At 42.5% G+C, this 20424-nt stretch overlaps 1 protein-coding gene across 3 annotated transcripts in view; it reads right to left on the bottom strand.

Annotated features, from left to right (window-relative positions):
- The window catches only part of MEI1 (transcription coactivator), a 95634-nt gene extending 75573 nt beyond the window's left edge, over nt 1–20061 (bottom strand). For all 3 annotated transcript variants that reach the window (XM_087662295.1, XM_087662294.1, XM_087662296.1), the window contains exons 1-2: nt 19348–20061; nt 19181–19223 (exon numbers count right to left, since the gene is read on the bottom strand). In XM_087662295.1, the coding sequence (XP_087518421.1) occupies nt 19181–19223; nt 19348–19515 (211 nt within the window). In that variant the 5' untranslated portion in view covers nt 19516–20061. The remainder of the gene's footprint in view (nt 1–19180; nt 19224–19347) is intronic.
- Nucleotides 20062–20424: the final 363 nt, after the last annotated feature.

The raw sequence follows: 20424 nt of genomic DNA, 5'->3' as shown, positions 1-20424 counted from the left end.
AACGAATGCAATGCTCATACTGAGCCTTTGCAAGACACTTAGTGAGAACATCTGCAAGGTTATCTTGGGTTTTGACCTTAGTCAGTGTGACAAGACCATCATCCAAGACCTATCGAATAAAGTGATACCGAACATCTATGTGTTTGGTATGTGCATGGAACATGGCATTCTTAGCCAGATATACTGCACTCTGGCTATCACAACCAAGCACTGGAGTACGTGAAGAAAGACCAAAATCCTTGACCAAATGGCCAAGCCAAATAGCTTCCTTAGAAGCTTTTGTGGCTAAAATATATTCAGCTTCTATAGTACTCAGTGCCACAGTTTTCTGCAATCTTGAACACCAAGAGATAGCCCCACCAGCCAAAGTAAAAACATACCCACTAGTAGATTTCCTAGCTTCAAGATCTCCTGCCATGTCTAAATCACAAAATCCTTGCAACTCTTGTAACATGCCTACCTATTGGCTGTCCAAGCACGTTTTTAGCGGTCCATCGAGAGACGAATCTAAGCGACGCCACCTGGCACTCCCATGGAATGTCACGGGGTTTGTCGCCTAGGGTTTCTTGAGTCCGCCTCGCAACAGAATATTTGCGGCCGAACCCACTAGGATTGACCTGAAACTTGAGTCCCTAGTAGTCAAGGTCTCCTGACAGCATTCTAACGTCGGGTTTTGGACATCCTACTTTAAGCAGAGATACCCAGCCGAAGCAAACCCATGCCGCACTTGGTTCAAAGAGAATGGGAAACGAGAGAGATGCGGCGCTCCACCTCTCTGCCCATAGGGCATAGTCCCATTCCGGTCCCCTAAAACAGCATGAATCGGGGTTCTAACCTAACCATTTTTAAGCGTCGGTCGTTAGTAAAACCTTGTGAGAAGCCTCCCAGTTCTCTGAAACCACCCTGCTGTAGGACAGACCCGTCGGGGGTTCCGCCCTCCCGCTTCCCTCACTTGGCGTACTTTAGTTGTCTAATTAGTCCTATCACTCTTAAGTGTGACATGTAAAAACAGCTTCCTTAATTAAACCTTTTTAGGGGACAAGGTTCGTTCACGTAATCTTATGGCATTGACACGAAAACAAATTTGAGCAATTTCCCTGGAAGTACTTAATATTAACAAATTATCAGAATTACAAGTCTTGTTCAAAAGAGCCAATATTCGCAATCCGTAAGGATGCACTTTAATTCCACCAAGTTTCCGCCCTGCACTAGTAACAATGGCCCCTCGAAAATCTATTCCGAGTCACGCTGATCGCTTGAGTAGGGCCCGGAGGCAAGGAATTTACAGCCAGAGCCCCCCCGGCATCCAAGCGTCCTCCTACGTTCAAACCAATCCGCGGAGAGACCTCTCGTGGCAGGTTCGGTCCATGTTCCCGTCACGGCTATTTAAAACCCCCTTGGCTAGGGTTGGCGGCCAACTGGGGGTGGTTTGGCGCGCCCTACAAAAGTTCCACTTGATTCACTATACTTCTTTATGAGTTTGGGGTTACACAATCTTTAAATTTAGAAATAGTGTTCCTAAATTTACAAGCACAAACCAAGGTGCAGGTGAGAGCTTGAGACATCTGCTAAAGTGGGGTCCCTCTCTTGACCCAAGCGTTATCCTTCATGCCTTAGCGCTAATTTCCAATATCCTCCGAAGGGTAGGGAATCTCTTCGTTCCGTCCCCCTATGAAGTAACCCCAAATTGGCTTAGTTTCTTCGAAACCCTAAATAATTTGAGTTGAGCCCTATCCTTGCGTGTATAGGGTTCATTTATATTGAACGGCTCTTGAACAAATTTTTGTATTTCATAAGTGCGGTTGATAGTTATCTTCAAGATGAATCCCTAGTAGCGTAACTAGACTGATCATGATGCCACGCAATTTAGAGGCGTAGTTTTCCTAGACAATACAATGCTGCAAAGCAGGCTTTTGCTTTTGGGAATTCATTTCGATGCACTTATGCCAAACACAAATAGAGACTTGTATATATATATACATATATATATTATTTTTTTAAATTTTTTTTCTTGGGATGGAGGACGTGAAGTTATCAGTCCTAAGGAAAAAAAAAACTAACACTCCCTCTGGAAGTTTATAGGAGCCGGAAGTTTAGCCGGATACCTGTTTTTGTCTTGCAATGGTCTAGATATACCTAAACGTTATTATAGCAATTTAGGAATTTCATGTACTTGGTTCAAACCCTCACTCCTACCTTTCCAAGTTCACAAGTTTGTGATGCAAAGAAAAAGTACAATTTCTGCTTAATTAACGAATAAGCATAAGTGTTTCAACAACCCTTTTTTTTTTTAAGCTTGCTAACATTAGCGCATGATCTGAAGTATTACGTGCATAATCAATAAGGTCTTGGCTTCTTCTTTTGCATGCATGAATACATGATTTTCAATATGATAAAATAATGTAAACTAAACGGTGGTTAGTTATGGTAGACTTTTGCCGAATAGTTTTCCATTCCCAATGAAGCCCGCCTATGTCCTTAAGACTCCCCATCACGGTAGGGTGAATAGAATGCACTTGATTACCAAGTGACGCAGTTTCTTGCTCCATGGCTCCATCGGTTGAGGCGGGATTTGTGTTTCGTTGGACCTTACTTCGTTTGGGAGGCATCATATGATTTGGTTTTTGCTTCGCGGCTATACACCCAGATTACGGAAGAGACGGCTCCTCGCGGAAGGGACTAGACTGCGAGGCTTTTCCTCCAAGGGGGGGGGAAGGTAAGAGGAATGGCGAGCTCCGATTTCTTTAACAAGGGAAGAAAAAAAACAATTCCCTTCTCTCTCTCTATCTCTCTTTCTCTCTTCTCTTACCCCCCTTTTTTTTCTTCTCTTCTTCTTCTCCTCTCTCTCCCCCTTTCTTCTAATTCTTCTCTTCTTCTCTACTCCCTCTCTCCCTCTCCTTATTCCCCTCTTCTCCTCTACTCACTCTCTGCCTCTTCTTCTTATTTCTCTCTTCTTCTATGCCCACTCTCTCCCTCTCCTTCTTATTCCTCTCTTCTTCTCTACCCACTCTCTCCTCTCTTCTTCTCTGCCCACTCTCTCCCTCTCCTTATTTCTCTCCTCTTCTCTACCCACTCTCTCCCTCTCTTTCTTATTCTTCTCTACTCACTTCCTCTCCTTCTTATTCTTCTCTACTCACACTCTTCCTCTGCTTCTTATTCCTCTCCTTTTCCCTATTTGAGTAGCAGCAGGTCGTGCCCCTCCACCTAGCCTTCCCATCCCTTGGCGGGTTTTTTTTTTAGGTAATTGGGGGGGGGGGGGGGGGGGGGGGGGGGGTTTGTAATGGAGGCTCTCCCTCCCGCCACCTCCTTCGCCACACGGTAGCACCAGTCCCCCCCCTCCTGCCGCCTCCTTCGCCACGTAGCAACAACCCCCTGTCCTTCCACGTCTGTCGACACGACAGCCTCCCCTTCCCTCACGCTGTCCGCCAGTTGGTGGCGTAATCAGGGGGGTTAATTCTTTTTTTTTCCTTTTTTTTTTTTTCATTTAGGGGGAAAGGGGAGTCCTATAGCGGGACTATTACAAACTCTAGTGTACCCTTTCCATAGCATATACACTTTTCTTGTGTACCTTTCAAATATCGAAAGATACATTTCAATGCTTCCCAATGTGGCTTGCCAAGGTTAGACATAAATCTGCTAACAACTCCCACTGCATGAGCAAGTCAGGGCGAGTTGCAACCATGGCATACATCAAAGATCCACAAGCTGATGCATAAGGTATACCCTTCATGGCACTAGAAGCTGCATCATCCTTAGGGCAATCAGCTTTGCTAAGCTTTGTATGTGGCGGTAAAGGTACACCAAGAGGCTTAGCATCAACCATATTAAACATGTCAAGTAATTTGCTGATGTACTTGTCCTATGAGAGAAACAACAAATGCTGCCCGCTGTCTCTTTTAATGCGCATGCCCAAAATGTGTTCAGCTGCCCCCAAATCTTTCATAGAGAAGGCTAAACCCAGCAGCCTTTTAAAAGCATTCAAAGTACTTATGTTGTTCTGCAATCAGCATGTCATCCACATATAAAATCAGCACAATAAGGCTGCCATCATCAGCCTTTTTAGTGTATAAGCACAGATCAACATGACTATGTTTAAATCCATGGTTGAGCATAAAGGTATCAAATTTTTTGTACCATTGTCTAGGGGCTTGTTTCAGCCCATATAAGCTGCGTTACAGCTTACAAACCAAATGCTCTTTTCCTAGAATAGCAAATCCTTATGGCTGCTTCATGTACAGCACTTCATCCAAGTCAGCATGAAGAAAAGCAATCTTCACATTCATTTGATCCAACTCTAAATCCAAGGATGCAGTGAGAGCAAACAAAACACGGAGCATAGTCATCTTCACCACTAGTGAAAATACCTCCTGGAAGTCTATTCATTCCTTTTAATATAGCCCTTAGCAACTAGCCGTGCCTCGTACTTGGGCTTTCCATCAATACATTTCACTTTGTAAACCCATTTATTAGGAATAGCTTTCCTATCCTTGGGCAAAGGTACAAGCTCCCATGTGTTATTTGCATATAGAGACTTCATCTCTTCTTGCATAGCAAGCTCCCACTATCTCTTGTTTTCACATGATTGTGCCTCTTTAAATGTCAGAGGCTCACCCTCGTCACTCAACAAAATGCAATCCCAAGATGGCTGAAACCTCTATGGCTGCCTTTTGACACGTGTAGACCGTCTTACCCAATGATCTGTATTATCAGGCAGTGAGTCTACATCCTGAGGAATGTGCACACCATCACCAGGTGGCTGATTTTCAGCATTTTCTTGCTGCTGTAATCTGTTTTCAGCATGTTCTTCTTGCTATCCTATTTTATCTTGTGCATCTATTTGCCGTCCATGATCTTCTGGCTGTAGCACAATAGATTGCTACTCATTTTCAATATCAAAAGGGACAAAACTTTCAGCTAATGGCTGCTGAATGGCTAGCTGTTCATGCTGAAATTTGACATTCTTTTTATCAAGATCACCATGTGTAGCATTTTTCAACAACTTTGCCTCATTAAATACTACATCTCGGCTGCATACTATCTTCTTGCCCTGAGGAAGCCAAACTCTATAACCCATCTCTCCCTCATCTCCATGTCCCATGAAGATGCCCTAGATGGATTTCATGTCTAGTTTGGTCCTCTATTCTACACGTACATGCACAAAGGCATCACAGCCAAAGACACGCAAATGGTCATATGAAGCAGTTTGCCAGACCAAACCTCTTCAAGAATGCCATTTTCCAATGTACGATTGGGAGAGGAATTGCAAACATGAACTGCAGTTTTAAGAGCCTCTCCCCAAAACTGTTGCGGAAGATTAGCTGTGGATAACATGCATCTGACTCTCTCACAAAGTGCGTGGTTAAATCTTTCAACCACGCCATTTGATGCAAGATTATAAGGGGTTGTCAACTCCCTCTTAATGCCATGCATCTCACAAAACTTGTTAAATTCTTTTGAGACATACTCACCCCCATTATCTATTCTTATGGCTTTCAACTTAAGCCCTTTTTGTGTGGTAACAAAAGCATGAAAATTTTTAAAAGAATCCAACACTTCCTTTTTGCTCTTAGATACATACACCCATGACTTTCTACTGAAATCATTAATGAAAGTAACAAAGTACCATGCACCCCCATACGAATTAACAAGCATAGTGCATACATCAAAGTGTACTAGGTCAAGAGCATTAGACTTTTTAATGACACCAGAGTAATAAGGAGACTTCACTTGTTTTCCATATAAGCAATCATTACAAAATTCGAGACCAGAGTCTTTTACATCAAATCTCCCTAAAGAGGAGAGAACCTGAAGGCCTTTCTGGCTCATATGACCAAGTCTTTTGTGCCAAAGCTCCATCTGTGAAACTGGACTTTAGCCACAGCCATGAACTTGCCAAGTAATGCTTTACAATGCAAGTAATATAAAGTCCCCCTTTTGCTGCCTTTAACAATCAGCATAGAGCCCTTATGGACCTTTCAAGATCCACCACCAAATGTAGTAAAATACCCTTTAGCATCAAGTTGCCCAACTGATAGTTCTCTTCTTTATGTCAGGTACAAATTTGACATCTTGAAAAATCAGCTCTTGGCCATTTTCAAGAGCCAAGTGAATGGTGCCAACACCCTCTCTGCCTCTAACATGAAAGGAGGCACCGCTGTCCACTATCTATGATTGTGACAATCCATCATGAGCTGAAAGTAAGGCATCAATTACCTCATTTTTGGTGATGTGCATATCACATGCTGCTGCCATTATATCTGCATCATTACATGAGGCTACAAGAAGTATCTCTTCAGTGTCAGGCGGCTCTTCTATGACCACAGTAGATGCAACATTTGCCTTTGCAACTTCTTTTGAGGAAGAGTTGTCATCATCTTTCTTATCATCCTTCTTTTTCTTACCCTGTTGTTTCTTTCTTTCTTGCTCTTTCTTGAAATACCGACAATCAGGCTTTTTATGCCCTTTACACACTGATAGCATGTGACATCCTGTTGTTTGCCCTTGCTTTTGCTTTTGCTTTTCCCTTTACTGGCTGCATTACCCCTCTTTTCAGACCTACCTCTCACATGGTAAGCTGAGCCACTACTTTCACCACTAGACTTTCTTCTGATTTCTTCATTAAGGATTGAACCTCTTACACCATCAAAAGTCAAAGCAGGATTGTCACTAAGTGACACAACCAAAGATTCCCAGCTGTCAAGCAAAGTCATCAATAAGAAAATAGCTTTCAATTTATCATCAAAAGCCGCCAAACCAGAGTCCTGCAAAACTGACTCAAAACCCCTATGAAGGTACTCAAATGCTCAGATGTTGGCTTAGATTCATCCAACTCCATGTTTACAAGTTTACGCATAAGATGCACTTGATTCACAAGAGTTGTATTTTCATAAGTATCCTTAAGCTTTTTCCATATAGCATAACCTGTATCAAGACGCTTGATGTCTGTAAGTACATCATTAAACATTGTCATCTTAATGTATGCAATGGCCTTCTTATTAAGTCTAGCCCAATCCACATATGTCATAGCTACAGCCTTAGTCTCCAAGAGAGCATCTTCACAGTCCTTGAGAAACAAAATGCCTTGCATCCTATCCTTCCACAAGACAAAGCCAATGCCATCAAAACTCTTGATTTCAAAGAGGGACTTAGTGTCACTGCTGCTAGAAGCATTTGCAGCCATTTTTCAGCAATAAACCAGAAATTCAATGCTGCAATTTATGACAACAAATATGAGCTTAATATTTAGCTAATTACAGCCCAATTCTTCAGCAAATAATAGCAAGATTCAGTCCAAGTACATGTACAGCAGTAGAACGAATGACTTTCAGCAGTATGACTGCAATATCAGCATACATCAAATGCATACACCACTGCCAAGTGACTCCCACTTCAGCAACATTACCAAAAATAATATCAAATGAGCAAAATTTTAGTAAATTTGGCAAAATCCCCAATCCAAACGCGCACAATGTCTACAATTTCTAACGCAGATGCCTCAATTTTGCATGAGTAGCACTCAATTTGAAAAAGCCCCAAATTTCTGGGCCTAAATCCGCACAAACTTGTGCACTATGCTTGCACGCGCGAACACCCAAAAGAGAGGAAATAAATCAGTCTGAAAATTTTTTATTTTTTAAAAAAATTATTGGACTGTTGACCTGCCCGTCGGCCGTGCAGTCACGTCGCGTAACGGCTTGTCACTCGTACAGCCGCCCGCCCCCCCCCTCCCCCCCCGGCGGTCGCCCGTTACGCGGTAGTCAACTATAGCACGCCTATCGACCGTAACACGCCTGTCGACTATAGCACGACTGTTGACTGTCCGCTTGCCTAAGCCTTATCGCAAAGCTATCGTCTATCACACACTCCCAGTCTTGGACCTGTCGTTGTCACGACCTGCCAATCTTGGACCTGACGCTTGTACACATGTCACCTCAACTGTCGACTGTTGTGCAAAAGCAAGCTTCTTCTCTTGTGCAAACCTAATTCGCACTTCTTGAGAAACGCGAACACCGTTACCAACGCTCTGATACCAATTTGAAGGGGAGTGAGTGCGCAATGGAGTGCGAGATCAAGGCATGAGCTGCAGAGCTGAGCTGAGAGTTAAAGAGAGTGAACGCAGAGATAGGTGTACCAGTTTGTGACGGTACACAAAGAATAAAAGAATGCATTTATATGTAGGATACAAGGTACAATAAGGATGTATTTACACCCGTAAGACTATTTACACGGAGACGAAGGGACTTTACACCCAACACTTATTTGATGGCTGTCCCACATTAGCCTTTTGTTGATTTTTCACATTTTGCTTAACTTTCCCTTTGCCTTTGTATCTTGAGAGCATAGCTACATCACCCAATGCAATGCAACATTCTTTCGAGTTTGTTCCTCTTATAGCAAGAGGCTTTTCAATTTCACAAATATAAGGGGCTACTGTTTCCCCCCCCCCCCCACAAAAGACAACATCAACGAGGTGTGGAATCCAATATACGACTCAGGATGAAGTTGTGTGATATTTACCATTTCTGCATCCTAAATGACCTCTTTGACATTAAGCAACTGCTCACGCAAATCTTGTATGTGTGTGAAGTGATCAATCATACTATCACCCTCATCCATATTCACATTAAACAGCTCTTTGCATAGATAAGATATCCTGGCTTCATACATTCTAGCACATCCCAAGTTGCTTTTGAGGTCTCACAAGATTGAATATGTGAATGATAGCTCTTTTTACTAAGAAAGCAATCAAAGATAGTGCTTGTGCATCCTTCAAGTCCCACCTTAGTTGATCCTCTATACGAGGAGAAGGGGGTGCAACAGCATAGCACCAGCAACCTGTCCTCTAGCATTACACAGAGGTGACTAAGGTGCAAGACCTCCTGGTCACTACAAATCACCAATGGCATAGCCCGACAAATCCTTCACCACAAGAAGATTACGCACCATAAAACTCCACAGAGGCTAGTTGGTGCCATCAAGCTCGTCCTCCTGAGTGAGGAGACCAAGTATGTTGCTCTAGTTATTATGCCCTTGATGTGCCACATTGCCAATGATGCACAAAAATCAACAGCAAAATACTTCATGCTGAAGTATAGAATGTACTCTACTAAGTACCAAAAATCCCCACACGAGATTAGAATGCAAATACCAAACTCTCACAATTCTTGACAAATGTGCCCAAGGTTGCCTACATCAACGCTCAAGCTACAATTTACAGGAATACAATGTTGTACTACACTTGCCTCGAAATGCATGCCTAGAAAGACAATTTACAGCAATTTAATGTTGAATTTCCCTAATTTTACTAGAAATTCCCAAAATTCACTAGCAAATCTGACTAATGCAGCAAGATAATGATGTTGTAATACTTGTTCCTTGCCTTGGAATGCGTGTCAGACAAAAGCCCCAAATTTCTTTCCAAAATTTTAAAGAAATTGAATAAATGTCTCACAATCCGAAATTCTGACAAACTATTGCCTTGGTATGCACGCCGACAATTACCAACAGTTATAGTTCGCCTCACGATGTGTGCCAATGTCTCTAGACCAAAAAGGCCCAAATTTCTTACACAAATCTAGAGGTACAATATCAGCATTCCCAATGTCCGTTTGTGCATAGAATGCCGATTCAGTCAAAAGTGTCAAGTGCCTCAAGATATGTGTGCAAACTTCAAGACCTTTCGACAACTCACAATGCAAGCTGAACTACATCAGTGACAACTAGAGCTAAGTGGGCAAAGATGTGCTAGAGCAAGGCAGCAAACTGCAATAGAAGCGATAGCTGATGGTATTGCAAATGGTCCAAGTGGCAATAGAGGCTAAGCTAGACGAGGCTAACCAGACAGTGCTACTCAAACAATGCAGAAAGCAAGGGAGGTTCTAGTAGGAGCAGTGATGTGCAATGGAGGCATAACAAGACAAGGCGGCAACAAGCAAGCGAATTGGAGACACAACAGCGGTGAGACAACAAAGGAGCAGGGGGAGGTAGCAACACAAGAGGAGGCATAAGCGCACACACAAAGAGCAGTGCTACTGCTTCAAGCAGCACAAGCATACAAAGCAATGGCGACCTTGGTAGCAACACTTGCAAAGTGGCAAGTGAGGACAAGTGCAAGTGGCGCTTCTAGTGGACTAGACAAGGCTATCGATGGTGTCGAAAAATACCGGTACTTTTGGTGGAGGAGCCTCGAGACGTCATTCTACAGGTGGTGCAAGGGGTGGAGATGGCAACAATAACAGAAACTCAACTGAGCCGAGTTGCTCAAAGCTCCTCTTCCTCGCACGAATGGAAGCTAATGGCAGTAGGACCTTGGGTAGAGCGGCACCGGCTAATGGTGATTAAACGAAACTCATATGCAAAAGCTACTCTGATACCAAATGTGAGAAATGGCACCAACTATGAAGGAGAGAGAAACAAAAGAAAATGACAATGTGTAAGCTAAAGCAATAGAGAAGACTATCTTTGCTGAATTGAAAGACAGAGTGCAAGTAAAACTCCAGTTTAGATCATAGGTTGACCTAACCAGCCTTCCATCAATTAACTAAAGTTAGGTTTATTTACTCTAAAGCCTAGTGTCACTACTTTAAGTTTCTAAGACACTAGGTGTACATACCCTACATTGACACTTTAATAAGTATCCACACCACACGAAATACATTGGGCCTCTAATGGGGAAAGCGAGAAAGAAACATTTCCAAAAAGTTTCTTTTGCAATTTAAAAATTACTCTCACTTAGATTCTATATGGATGCTAGAAGAGTGTTTTAAAGACTATCCAAAAATACTTGCAACATATGGAGAAGCTATAGGACCAAAAATACTTCAAGCAATGTCTTGAGAACAAGACGGATTTCAAGAGAGAGGGATATAACTAACCTTTTGTTTATCAATTGTCACCAAGACATTTTAGCTCAATGATTTAAATTAATTTGATACACATATACTTTGAAAGGTGATTTGTATTATTTCAATGTTTCAAAATATGATTAAATATCATCTTTCTACTCAAGGATGGCCAATGGCTAGAACACCCTATAATTATACTTGGATCATCATTGACGAGATGTCCAATGGAAATTAAAATTTTAGTCAGGCGGTCAAATTAACCGGAAAGCTCAAATGACTAAGACTTTTACACTTGGATAGGTTACATTAACTAAAAGCCCATATAAAGAGTAATTTCAAAAAGTGAAACCAAATACTCATGATCAAAGAAACAAACCATAAATTAATGAACCTATATAATGAAGCTCTCTAGAATCTAAATTTGAGGACTCTTGAAATTTAGGAGGTTACTATTTTTGGAAGTTGCTCAAATGAAAATTTTGTTCGCATCAAAGGCTTCGGAATTTCACAAGAAACAATTTTTTCACAATACCTATCTCAAATTATTAACCATTTGAGAGATTTTAAGAGTAGAAGGTTAGAAGTTTCTTTCTCAAAAAAAGTAACATGTGGCATCTAAAATAAGACATGTGTCATTTTGAAGAGACAAGTGTCTCTACACTTATCATTTTTAACAAACACTTGTTATTTATAGCCTCTACTTTTCACTTTTGACCACCCAAGGCCCACACCTATATATTGGAAAGCTCTCTTTATTTCCTTTTCAATAAGCTCTCATATTGAAATTTCAACCACATACTTTGTACTCTCCTATCTATCACTCATCCAAGAAACACTTTTTACTTAGCTTGATCTAGTCCACGCACTAAAGAAGAAAATCAACATGCTGCGTGAAGTATGCAGAAATTAGGATTTCAAAACCCTAATTTTCAAAATTGCAGCAAATCAATCCTTTTGTATATGATCTAGGCACATGATGCCCATGATTTGTATCAATAAATTCCTGTAAAGGGGGAGGGACCAATTCCCCTCTCAACGTAGTGTTGACTCTCTCTCTCTCTCTCTCTCTCTCTCTCTCTCTCTCTCTCTCTCTCTCTTTTTTTCGTAAAAGGTAATCTCTTTCTCTCTCTCTCTCTCTCTCTCTCTCTCTCTCTCTCTCTCTCTCTCTCTCTCATATGGTGATAATTGATCGAGTTGGTTAAGTTCAAAGTATTGTTATTCTCACATTCTTCTCTATGCTTACAAACAGACGGGGATATTGCATCCTTTACCAATTCCCGATAGAAAGTGAAGTAGCATTTCTATAAATTTTGTAGTAGAATTGCCACATACGAATCAAGGTTATGATACAATCTAGGTTGTTAGCCTATCTATTTAAGGATTTGTCAATCTATCATCTCCTTGTTGTGAGCTCCTATCAGAGTCTAATGGAGACATTGGAACTCTAACAATTTAGTGTGTGTTTCTCAGTTTCTACACGTCTTAGTGTGCATTTCATGTGTCTACTAGTCAGATGTCAATCAGTGTTGCTTGCCAACTGGTCCCCGTTGCTCAAGGATGCTACGATTTTGCCTGGACAGCCATGACAACATTTTTCGCTTTGTTTATTTCTACTAAATGCATTTATTGCAAGTCCGACAACCTCTAGAGCCATGTGAAAGCAATCGGCCAAATTTGTAGTCCCCCCCAACACTTGGCAGATCATTCTCTTCTGCACATTCTTGGAGCGCACTTCATCTCTAGCATTCTCCTACATCTCCAATGCTGCACGTTTTTGGGGCTTTTCAACTATTTATAGCTCCCCCCTAACACTTGGCAAATCATTCTCTTCTACACGTTTTTGAAGCACACTTCATCTCCGATATTCTCCTCCGTCTCCGATACTACTACTATCATCATTCTCAACCTAATCCGGTGCCCTTACTGACACCTTGGGCTGCGTGCAAGGACTAATCAGCCCACACTATTGTATTCAGCATTCATCTTCAATCATTGCAGATTTCTTTCTTCCTTTTCCTGTTGTCTCTCTTCATTTCTCGCTACGTTCGTGTTCATCTTTCATTACGCACTCTCACATGGTATCATTGCCAAACGAGAGAACATAGAGCTGTTTGAAGCTGAGGCAAACCCTCCCCCAAACTGCAATCGCGGCCATCCACATCAGCTTTTTTCTAAAACACAGATGTTCTCCTATAGGCGACAATCTCCATCAGCAAATGCAATTATTTCTTGGAGCAAGCAATATTCCAAATCATCCCAGCAACAGTCTACATCAGCGTTTTGTGCAAATGCAGCAATTTTTGATACAGGCAACAGCTGATCTCCTCCAAGCGGACCATCTACATCAATTTCCTTGCAAACGTGTAGCTGATTTCCACCATTCGAGGGGCTGTCTACCACAAACGCAGATTTTTTTGGGTATTTTGCAAGTCATAGAAGATGTCTTATCACCAATTTGCAAGCTTTGATGATTTAGAGAATAAGCGTTCTCATCATTCCTCTGGAAGGTGGCAAGATTATCGCAATGATTCTCATGAAAACCAAGAACGGAGGTTACCAAGTCCATTTGTACAACAACAACTTTCTCCTCCCCCCCCTCCCTCCATGTTTCACAAAAGACCCGTCACCCTGGTCTTAAGATACCTCCTACGGCACCCTCAATGCAAGTGCATGTACTTCCTTCTTTGCCCAAAGAGGACATTTGGATGGTTCTAACTATGCATTGTGGTTGTGTAAGATGGAGTGCATTCTCAACACCTTCGACCTTTGGGAGTTTGTTTCCCATCCTGTACCCCGTCTCATGGAGGATCCCAAAGTGGGATCAACAATGGACTGTGCCGCCTTATGGGATTGGCTCAACTCTTGAGCTCAACCTTTCTTTTTTACAAGCTTATAGGAGTTTGTCCTAGTGCATGTTCGTAGATTGAAGACTATCGCACAGGTGTGGAAGAAGCTAGCATCTTTGTACCATCAGAAGACATTTACAGACTACATATCCCTTGAGAAGAAGCTTTGGATTCTCGGTGTCAATGATTCTCCTTCCATGAAGGACCACATGAATAAATTGGACATGAGAGATGAGCTTGCATCTCTTGGACAGACTATCTTACAAGGACATGGCCATGATTCTTTTGACTTAGCTACCATCTCCAAAGTTTGATGTATTCTATATTAGTCTTCTAGCTTCGAGGACCCAAGATACTCTCCTTTGGAAGGACCTTGACCTATTAGTGTCAGAGAATGACGAGTAGCTCAAAGATATAGGTGCCAGTGAATCCAACTCCACAAAGGCTTATACAACAAGTTCCGATGAAGGGAAGAAGAAAGAGAAGTGCAAGGCCAAGAAACAAGAGGAAAAGAAGGATGATTCCAAGGATTTCAAGAAGTAGCCTAAGTGCCCCATTGAGGCAAGGGCACTCATTCAAAGCAAAAGTGCCGGCAGATTTACCCCAATTTAAAGCCCAAGGAGGGTTCCAAGGATTCGAAGGCTACACCCGCTACCACGAAGTCCATCTTGTACACTTGTTCGATGTGGAGAATATAGCTCTTGCCTCTTCTTCCAAGGAGAAGCCTGTCAGAGTGAAGCAATGCGGAAGCAAATGACCATGACAAAGAGTGAACGGAGAGAGAAGAGAGAGAGAAAGAGACAATGAAACGCAGAAAATCTGCAGTGAAGAATGTGGTATAAGGATGCAGAATTATACGCGGGTGCAGAGAAAATATCTGCGTATGTCTCCACCTCAAGGACCTTGATCTCGGTCAGCCCCAAGTGCAATCTCCGTCACCAACAGGCTGAAATCTGTCAGATACAAGTATCCAAGACTGCTAGAAACTCAGCCTTATAAAGGCTGAAAAGAATGCCTCAAAATAACCCGAAATAATCAAGTCGGTTGCATTTAATGCAGCCGACTGCAATCGGACAGTCTGACTGCTGCCACATGGCACTGCTGACGTGGCACAAGAGATGACTAATGACTCAACACCCTCTCTTAGATCCTAGACAAGGCAACAAACACAGGGATCTAGAATATCGGTGAAGCAAAGCCTGGGGAAGTGCCTTTGTAAACAAATCTACAAGATTGTCTTCGGCCTTACAGTATTCCACATTGATGGTCGCATCCAAAAGCTTCTCCCTGATGAAGTGATACTGGATCTCTATGTGCTTCGTCCGGGCATGGAATACGGGATTCTGTGCCAAGGCAATGCAACTCTCATTGTCGCACAACAAAATAGTAGGACGAGTTTGGGAGCAGCCAAGCTCCTCCAACAATTGTCGAAGCCACACAGTCTCACATGTGGTAGAAGACACAGCCCGATACTCTACCTCAGTCGAAGATAGGGCTACCGTGGGTTTTTCTTGCTACTCCAAGAGATGTGTTTGAGCCATCACTATGATACTTAGTCTTGAAAACCCATTTGACACCAGTCACCTTTTTATGAGAGGAACAAGGCACAAGGAACCAAGTGCCATTCCGCTCAATAGCCTCCAACTCGGCTTCCATCACTTTCCGCCAGTGATCAGACCATAAAGCCTCCTTTACTAATGTAGGCTCTGTATCCTACATAACACGGGACATCAAACAATAATTAGAGCAAACAAGCTCCGTAGAATGTGCCTGGTGCCTCCATGACCTCCACCATCCATCCTACAATTCCCACTCCTCAAGGACCCCTGGATCCCTGAATCTCGAAACGTGTCACAGGCCCAACGAGGAAGAGGCCGAATCTCGCCTCAATGCTCTCCATCTGCTGAAGTTTTTAGAAGGTCCACCTACAATGGGGAACCAATCAATGAATCCGGTGGTTGGGTAGTAGGCTCCTCATCCGAAGAAAAATCCTCAAGAGACAGGCTCGAGAGAAACAATCGCTGGGGCCCAACTATCACCGGGATCTCCAAGTACACGGTGATCCTCATCCCCCTCTAGGGCTGAAAACTCCACGAACCAAACATCATGGCTCGTGTAGACATCCCGCTTAACGGGATCATACAATCGGTAGCCTTGAGATTGCGAGCTATAGCCCACAAACACCTGTCTTCTGGAAGCCGCTTCAAATTTGTCACACTTTGTCTTTGGGATGTGAATATAAGCATCACACCTAAAAACCCTAAAATAAGAAACATCAGGCTTGGATCCAAAGTACGCCTCAAAAGGTATCATATCATCAATAGTGAAATTAGGAGAACGATTAAGGATGTGAACTGAAGTAGCCACAGCCTCAACCCATAGACATTGAGGTGTTTGACGATGCTCCATCATAGTACGGGCCATCTCGATATCACACTGCGATTCTTTCACTCCAAAATGTCATTCTCCTGAGGGGTGCTTGTATTCGCAAACTCTTGGCGTATGCCATGATCTCTTCACAAAACCGAGCAAACTCATTAGAAACAAATTCTCCTCCCTCTTCCGATCGTAAGGTCTTCAGCTTCCGCCCCGATTGGGTCTCCTCAAAGAGCAACCAATCCTTGAAGTTGAAGAAAGCCTCCGACTTCAGCTTCAAGAAATAGGCCCATGTCATCCTGCTATAATCATCTACAATGAGCATGAAATACAAACTCCCTCAAAGGGATTCCGTCCTCAACGGTCCACAAAGATCAATGGAAACAAGCTTCAAGGGTGTTGAAGACCGCCTCAAAGCCTTACTAGAAACAACATCACGAGTCTGCTTCCCATACATGTAGGATACACAAGGCTGCTGACTCACCACAATATCTGGCAAACCTCGAACAAACTGGTCCTTAGATGCCTTTCGAAGATATTCATAATTGAGGTGACCAAACCGAGCATGCCAAAGCTCAAACTGTGTTTGAGAGGTAAGAAGAAAAGAAGTCAAGGCAAAAGAAGACCGCAACTTGTAGGCTTCATTCTCCTCATAACCTGAAGATAGAACCGCTCTTGATCCTCGACCAAGAATCCAAAAAGAATCCACATCGAACTCAACCAAAAGGCCAAGGGCACAAATCTTGTGCACCGAGAGAAGATGATACCCCAAAGCTGGCACATAAAGTACCTCAAAAGCATGGGCACCACCACCCCCATCTGGAATAAGATGCATATTACCCCGTCCCTGAATAGGAATAGACGAACTATCTCCAATAAGAATTTGCCCATGAGAAGGCCACAAATGAGTAACACCTGCTGAAAAAGAAGTCATGTGCCGAGAGGCACCACTATCACAATCCACTCCCGAGTAAATGGGGCAATCAACGCAACATCAGAAGCTGGCATAGTCGAATCCTCAACCACCTCCAAATGGAGGAAAGCAACTGATGAGGGAGCAGCCACCGCTCTGGAATCCTTTGAAGATTTCTCCTTCTTCTCCTTCTCCTTCTCCTTGCCGGGGCAATCATTCTTCTAGTGACCTGTTTTGCCACAAATGTAACAAGTTGACTCTTTGTTCTTCCTCCAATGTGCAATGTGAAACTTTCATTAAATCAAAAGATACCTTATAATTTAGGTCACATTAAAAGATTCTGCCAATGAAGACAAGAACATTGGCAAGCCTATCATTCGAAATGCTCTCTACAATTGAAAAATCCCACAAGTTGATCCACATGGGCTACTTGCATAAATGTTAGATCAGCCTGCATTTTCAGCATCCAGCTGCCACCCAGCTATCGGGACATCATCTCCAAGCCCTGCATTTTGCAGCCCAGACATCATTGTCAGTCTTCTGACAGTGTTTTGCTGCCCAGCAGGCTGCCCTGCTGCCCCCCTCTATTCTTAGCCTGATTCTGACAGGTGTGACTGACATTATCCACACTGATCTGCGTCTTCAGTCAGCTGACATCATAGAGACCGCAGCCTGCCTACTGTGTTTCATGATCCATTCAAGGTACAACACACTCTTGGAGCTGTCATCCGCATCTCTAACTCCTCTTCCAGCTCACCTCATCCCCAGTCCACCCAACACAACTATTTGAGGCCCATTGTATCATACCAGCATAGTCCGATTACTCATTCTCTCATTCTGAGTTCTAAGTTCTCTTCACTTTGAGTTCTCTTGCTTTCATTGTGTTCTTCTCATACACTTTGAGTTCTCTATCTTTGTTTAAAAATGTCTTTACAACAAGTGCATTGACGGGGTGCAAATGGCAAGCTATGTGGTCAAAGGTTTGTCACGATGGATACTTCAAAAGGATTGCATCAAAAATAACAATGAGTAAGTTGAAAGGCGGACAAGTGGACATAGGATGTACTAAAACAAGTACAACACAATTTGAAAGAAGATATGACAAGAAGTGGAAAAATGTATAATTACCTATGTACACAATTCACTTTAGATTACATGGGAATAAGAGAGCTTGCAAGCAAGTGGCTAGTGGAATGTGGACTTTTAACCATGTGACCATGGATGTGGAATGGGACCAAAAACCCAGAATGGGAAAGTCCAAGCAACCACAATTCCCCTCACTTAGGTAGTAACATGAAATCGAAGTTAGAACAGAAAGTACATCTGAAAATAATTGTTTCCCTATCACTATCCTTTCATAGCACCCTAAGCATGTGGAAAATTTTATGTACTTGGAAGTGGGACGTGATAACATATTGGTACAAATAGCAGTACTACACAAATCCCCAACTTGGATTTTAGGCCTATGATTCTCAAGAAATTCTGAAATTGGGTTCTAAGGAACATTGCTTGCAATGGCTAGGATCTTGCCACTAGAAGTAAAGGCTTTGCATCAAACTCTCAGCTTTCTTAGTGGAGTGAAGAGAAGATGGCACATGGCTACCACATTGGGCTATGTAAGAGTCATTCAAGCAAGCCCTCACTAAATGGTTCAAAGACCACAGGTTGGATTTGCCAAACAGAGATTGCAATAAGGAATCTAGTATATGAGAAAGCAATGGAAAATATGTGATGAAGCGCAAAGTGAAGATGGGGTTCTGGGAATATGAAGTAGCTTAGCCAGAAAGAACAACCTCATGGGCTATTTCAAGCTTGAAGGAAGTACCAGCGAAGACATTAGAACATGATACATTAATCAAAGACACAAAGACAATTCAAATTATGGAGGAATAACTGACTGTCACCTTATGGGCATAAGGGTCTCAAAAGCATACGCCATACAATTTCCATTTCCGTTTCGTGATTGCCATACTGATGTGCTCAGAATATGCTAAGCTGAGTAGATAAATGTATGATTGAGAACAATTGTGTGTACACCACAAAGCTAAAGTTTTTCGCTTCTTGAAGTAGATGACAACCTAAACTCGAAAAGTCCATCAAGAAGTAGATTGAATGTTAACCAAAAAACTTCTCTCTCAGCCACACAACAGAGATATTAAACTTCAAGCACTGAAAGAATGAGGGGATACAAAGTGGCTTGCCTATGACATTGCAGCCTTGACTTTGAAACTCGTTTACCTTTTCCTGCCAAAACCAAAAAATAAATAAACAACCACTACCAAAATTCAAGCACAGCTTCTGATATCCCACCTCTGAAAAGTCAGCACTTGCAGTTACAGAGAAACATATGATTGGCAGCACAACTTACCTGTTGAGATGATGGTATTACATGAAAATCAGTACTAGCATTGCAGGATGGGTTTGAGCAAATGCACGTTTCTGCACTGTTCTCCCGTAGCAAATCACGAAATGAATCTATAACTTGAGGGGGGAAGTCTTTGCGGGAGATGAAGACACGGACCCCCTTTAAAGCCATCTCTGTACATCAATGAACGGTACAATTTCTCATGGGAGATGACTATGGCAAAATTCAGCTTTCCTTAGCTGAATGACCGGCACAATCCTTGCAAATCTGACAAAATGAACACAATTATGTCGCTAAATTGTTGACATTCTTGGGATGAATGGACGCCTGCAGGTAGCATTTGTAGCAGAGAGCCGTGTTGGTGCTTCTGAGCCTGCTCCTACTGCTTCAGCCGATTAAATTTGCAAGAGAAATGAAGGCCAGGCACGGTTTGTCTCCGGCATGTGGCTATGAAGCTTGATATGCTTGAAAAAATCAGCTCTTCGGATGAATGGCAGGCACAATCCATGCAAGTCTGACAAAATGTACAGAGAACGAATGGAAAATCTGTCGCGGAGACTGCGTGTTCCTGCGGTCCCTGCGATTCTCGACGTTGTGGTTTGGGAGCTTGTACTAATTTGTCGTAAAAGGCTTCTTCTTCAAGTTTTGAGTTGGCGGGTAGGCAAATGTCTGTGGCACGCACCACGTCTAGACATTTTTTTCGAAGTTTTGAAAAAATAAACCCTATGCGAAAAGCTTATGCAACGTTCTTTGATGTGTGCCATTCCGACAGTGCCCTGGGGGAAGCGTGTCACATGGATAGAACTCACTCACGTTGTTTGATGAGCGGTGATCGAGATAAAACCCAAAAACATACAAGGAAAAAGAAGTACTAGCAATTTGAATGATTTTATTTAAGTAAAGAGCTTAACTAGATAGTTTGATCAAACATAAGTAAACCAACAACATCAATGCCTCGTGTAACTTCAAGCACACGTAGTAAGTAAAACATCTACAACCACAAAACAAAACTGAAAGGTCTTGAGTTCTTATTCAAACCATACATACACTTCAAGATGAAATGCTAAAAGAAGATGGCAA

This window comes from Lygodium microphyllum, chromosome 21 (genome assembly GCF_053477565.2).
Source record: "Lygodium microphyllum isolate KBCC chromosome 21, Lygodium_microphyllum_v1.1.10, whole genome shotgun sequence".
Classification (NCBI taxonomy): Eukaryota; Viridiplantae; Streptophyta; class Polypodiopsida; order Schizaeales; family Lygodiaceae; genus Lygodium; species Lygodium microphyllum.
This window is presented reverse-complemented; position numbering and strand designations above follow the sequence as displayed.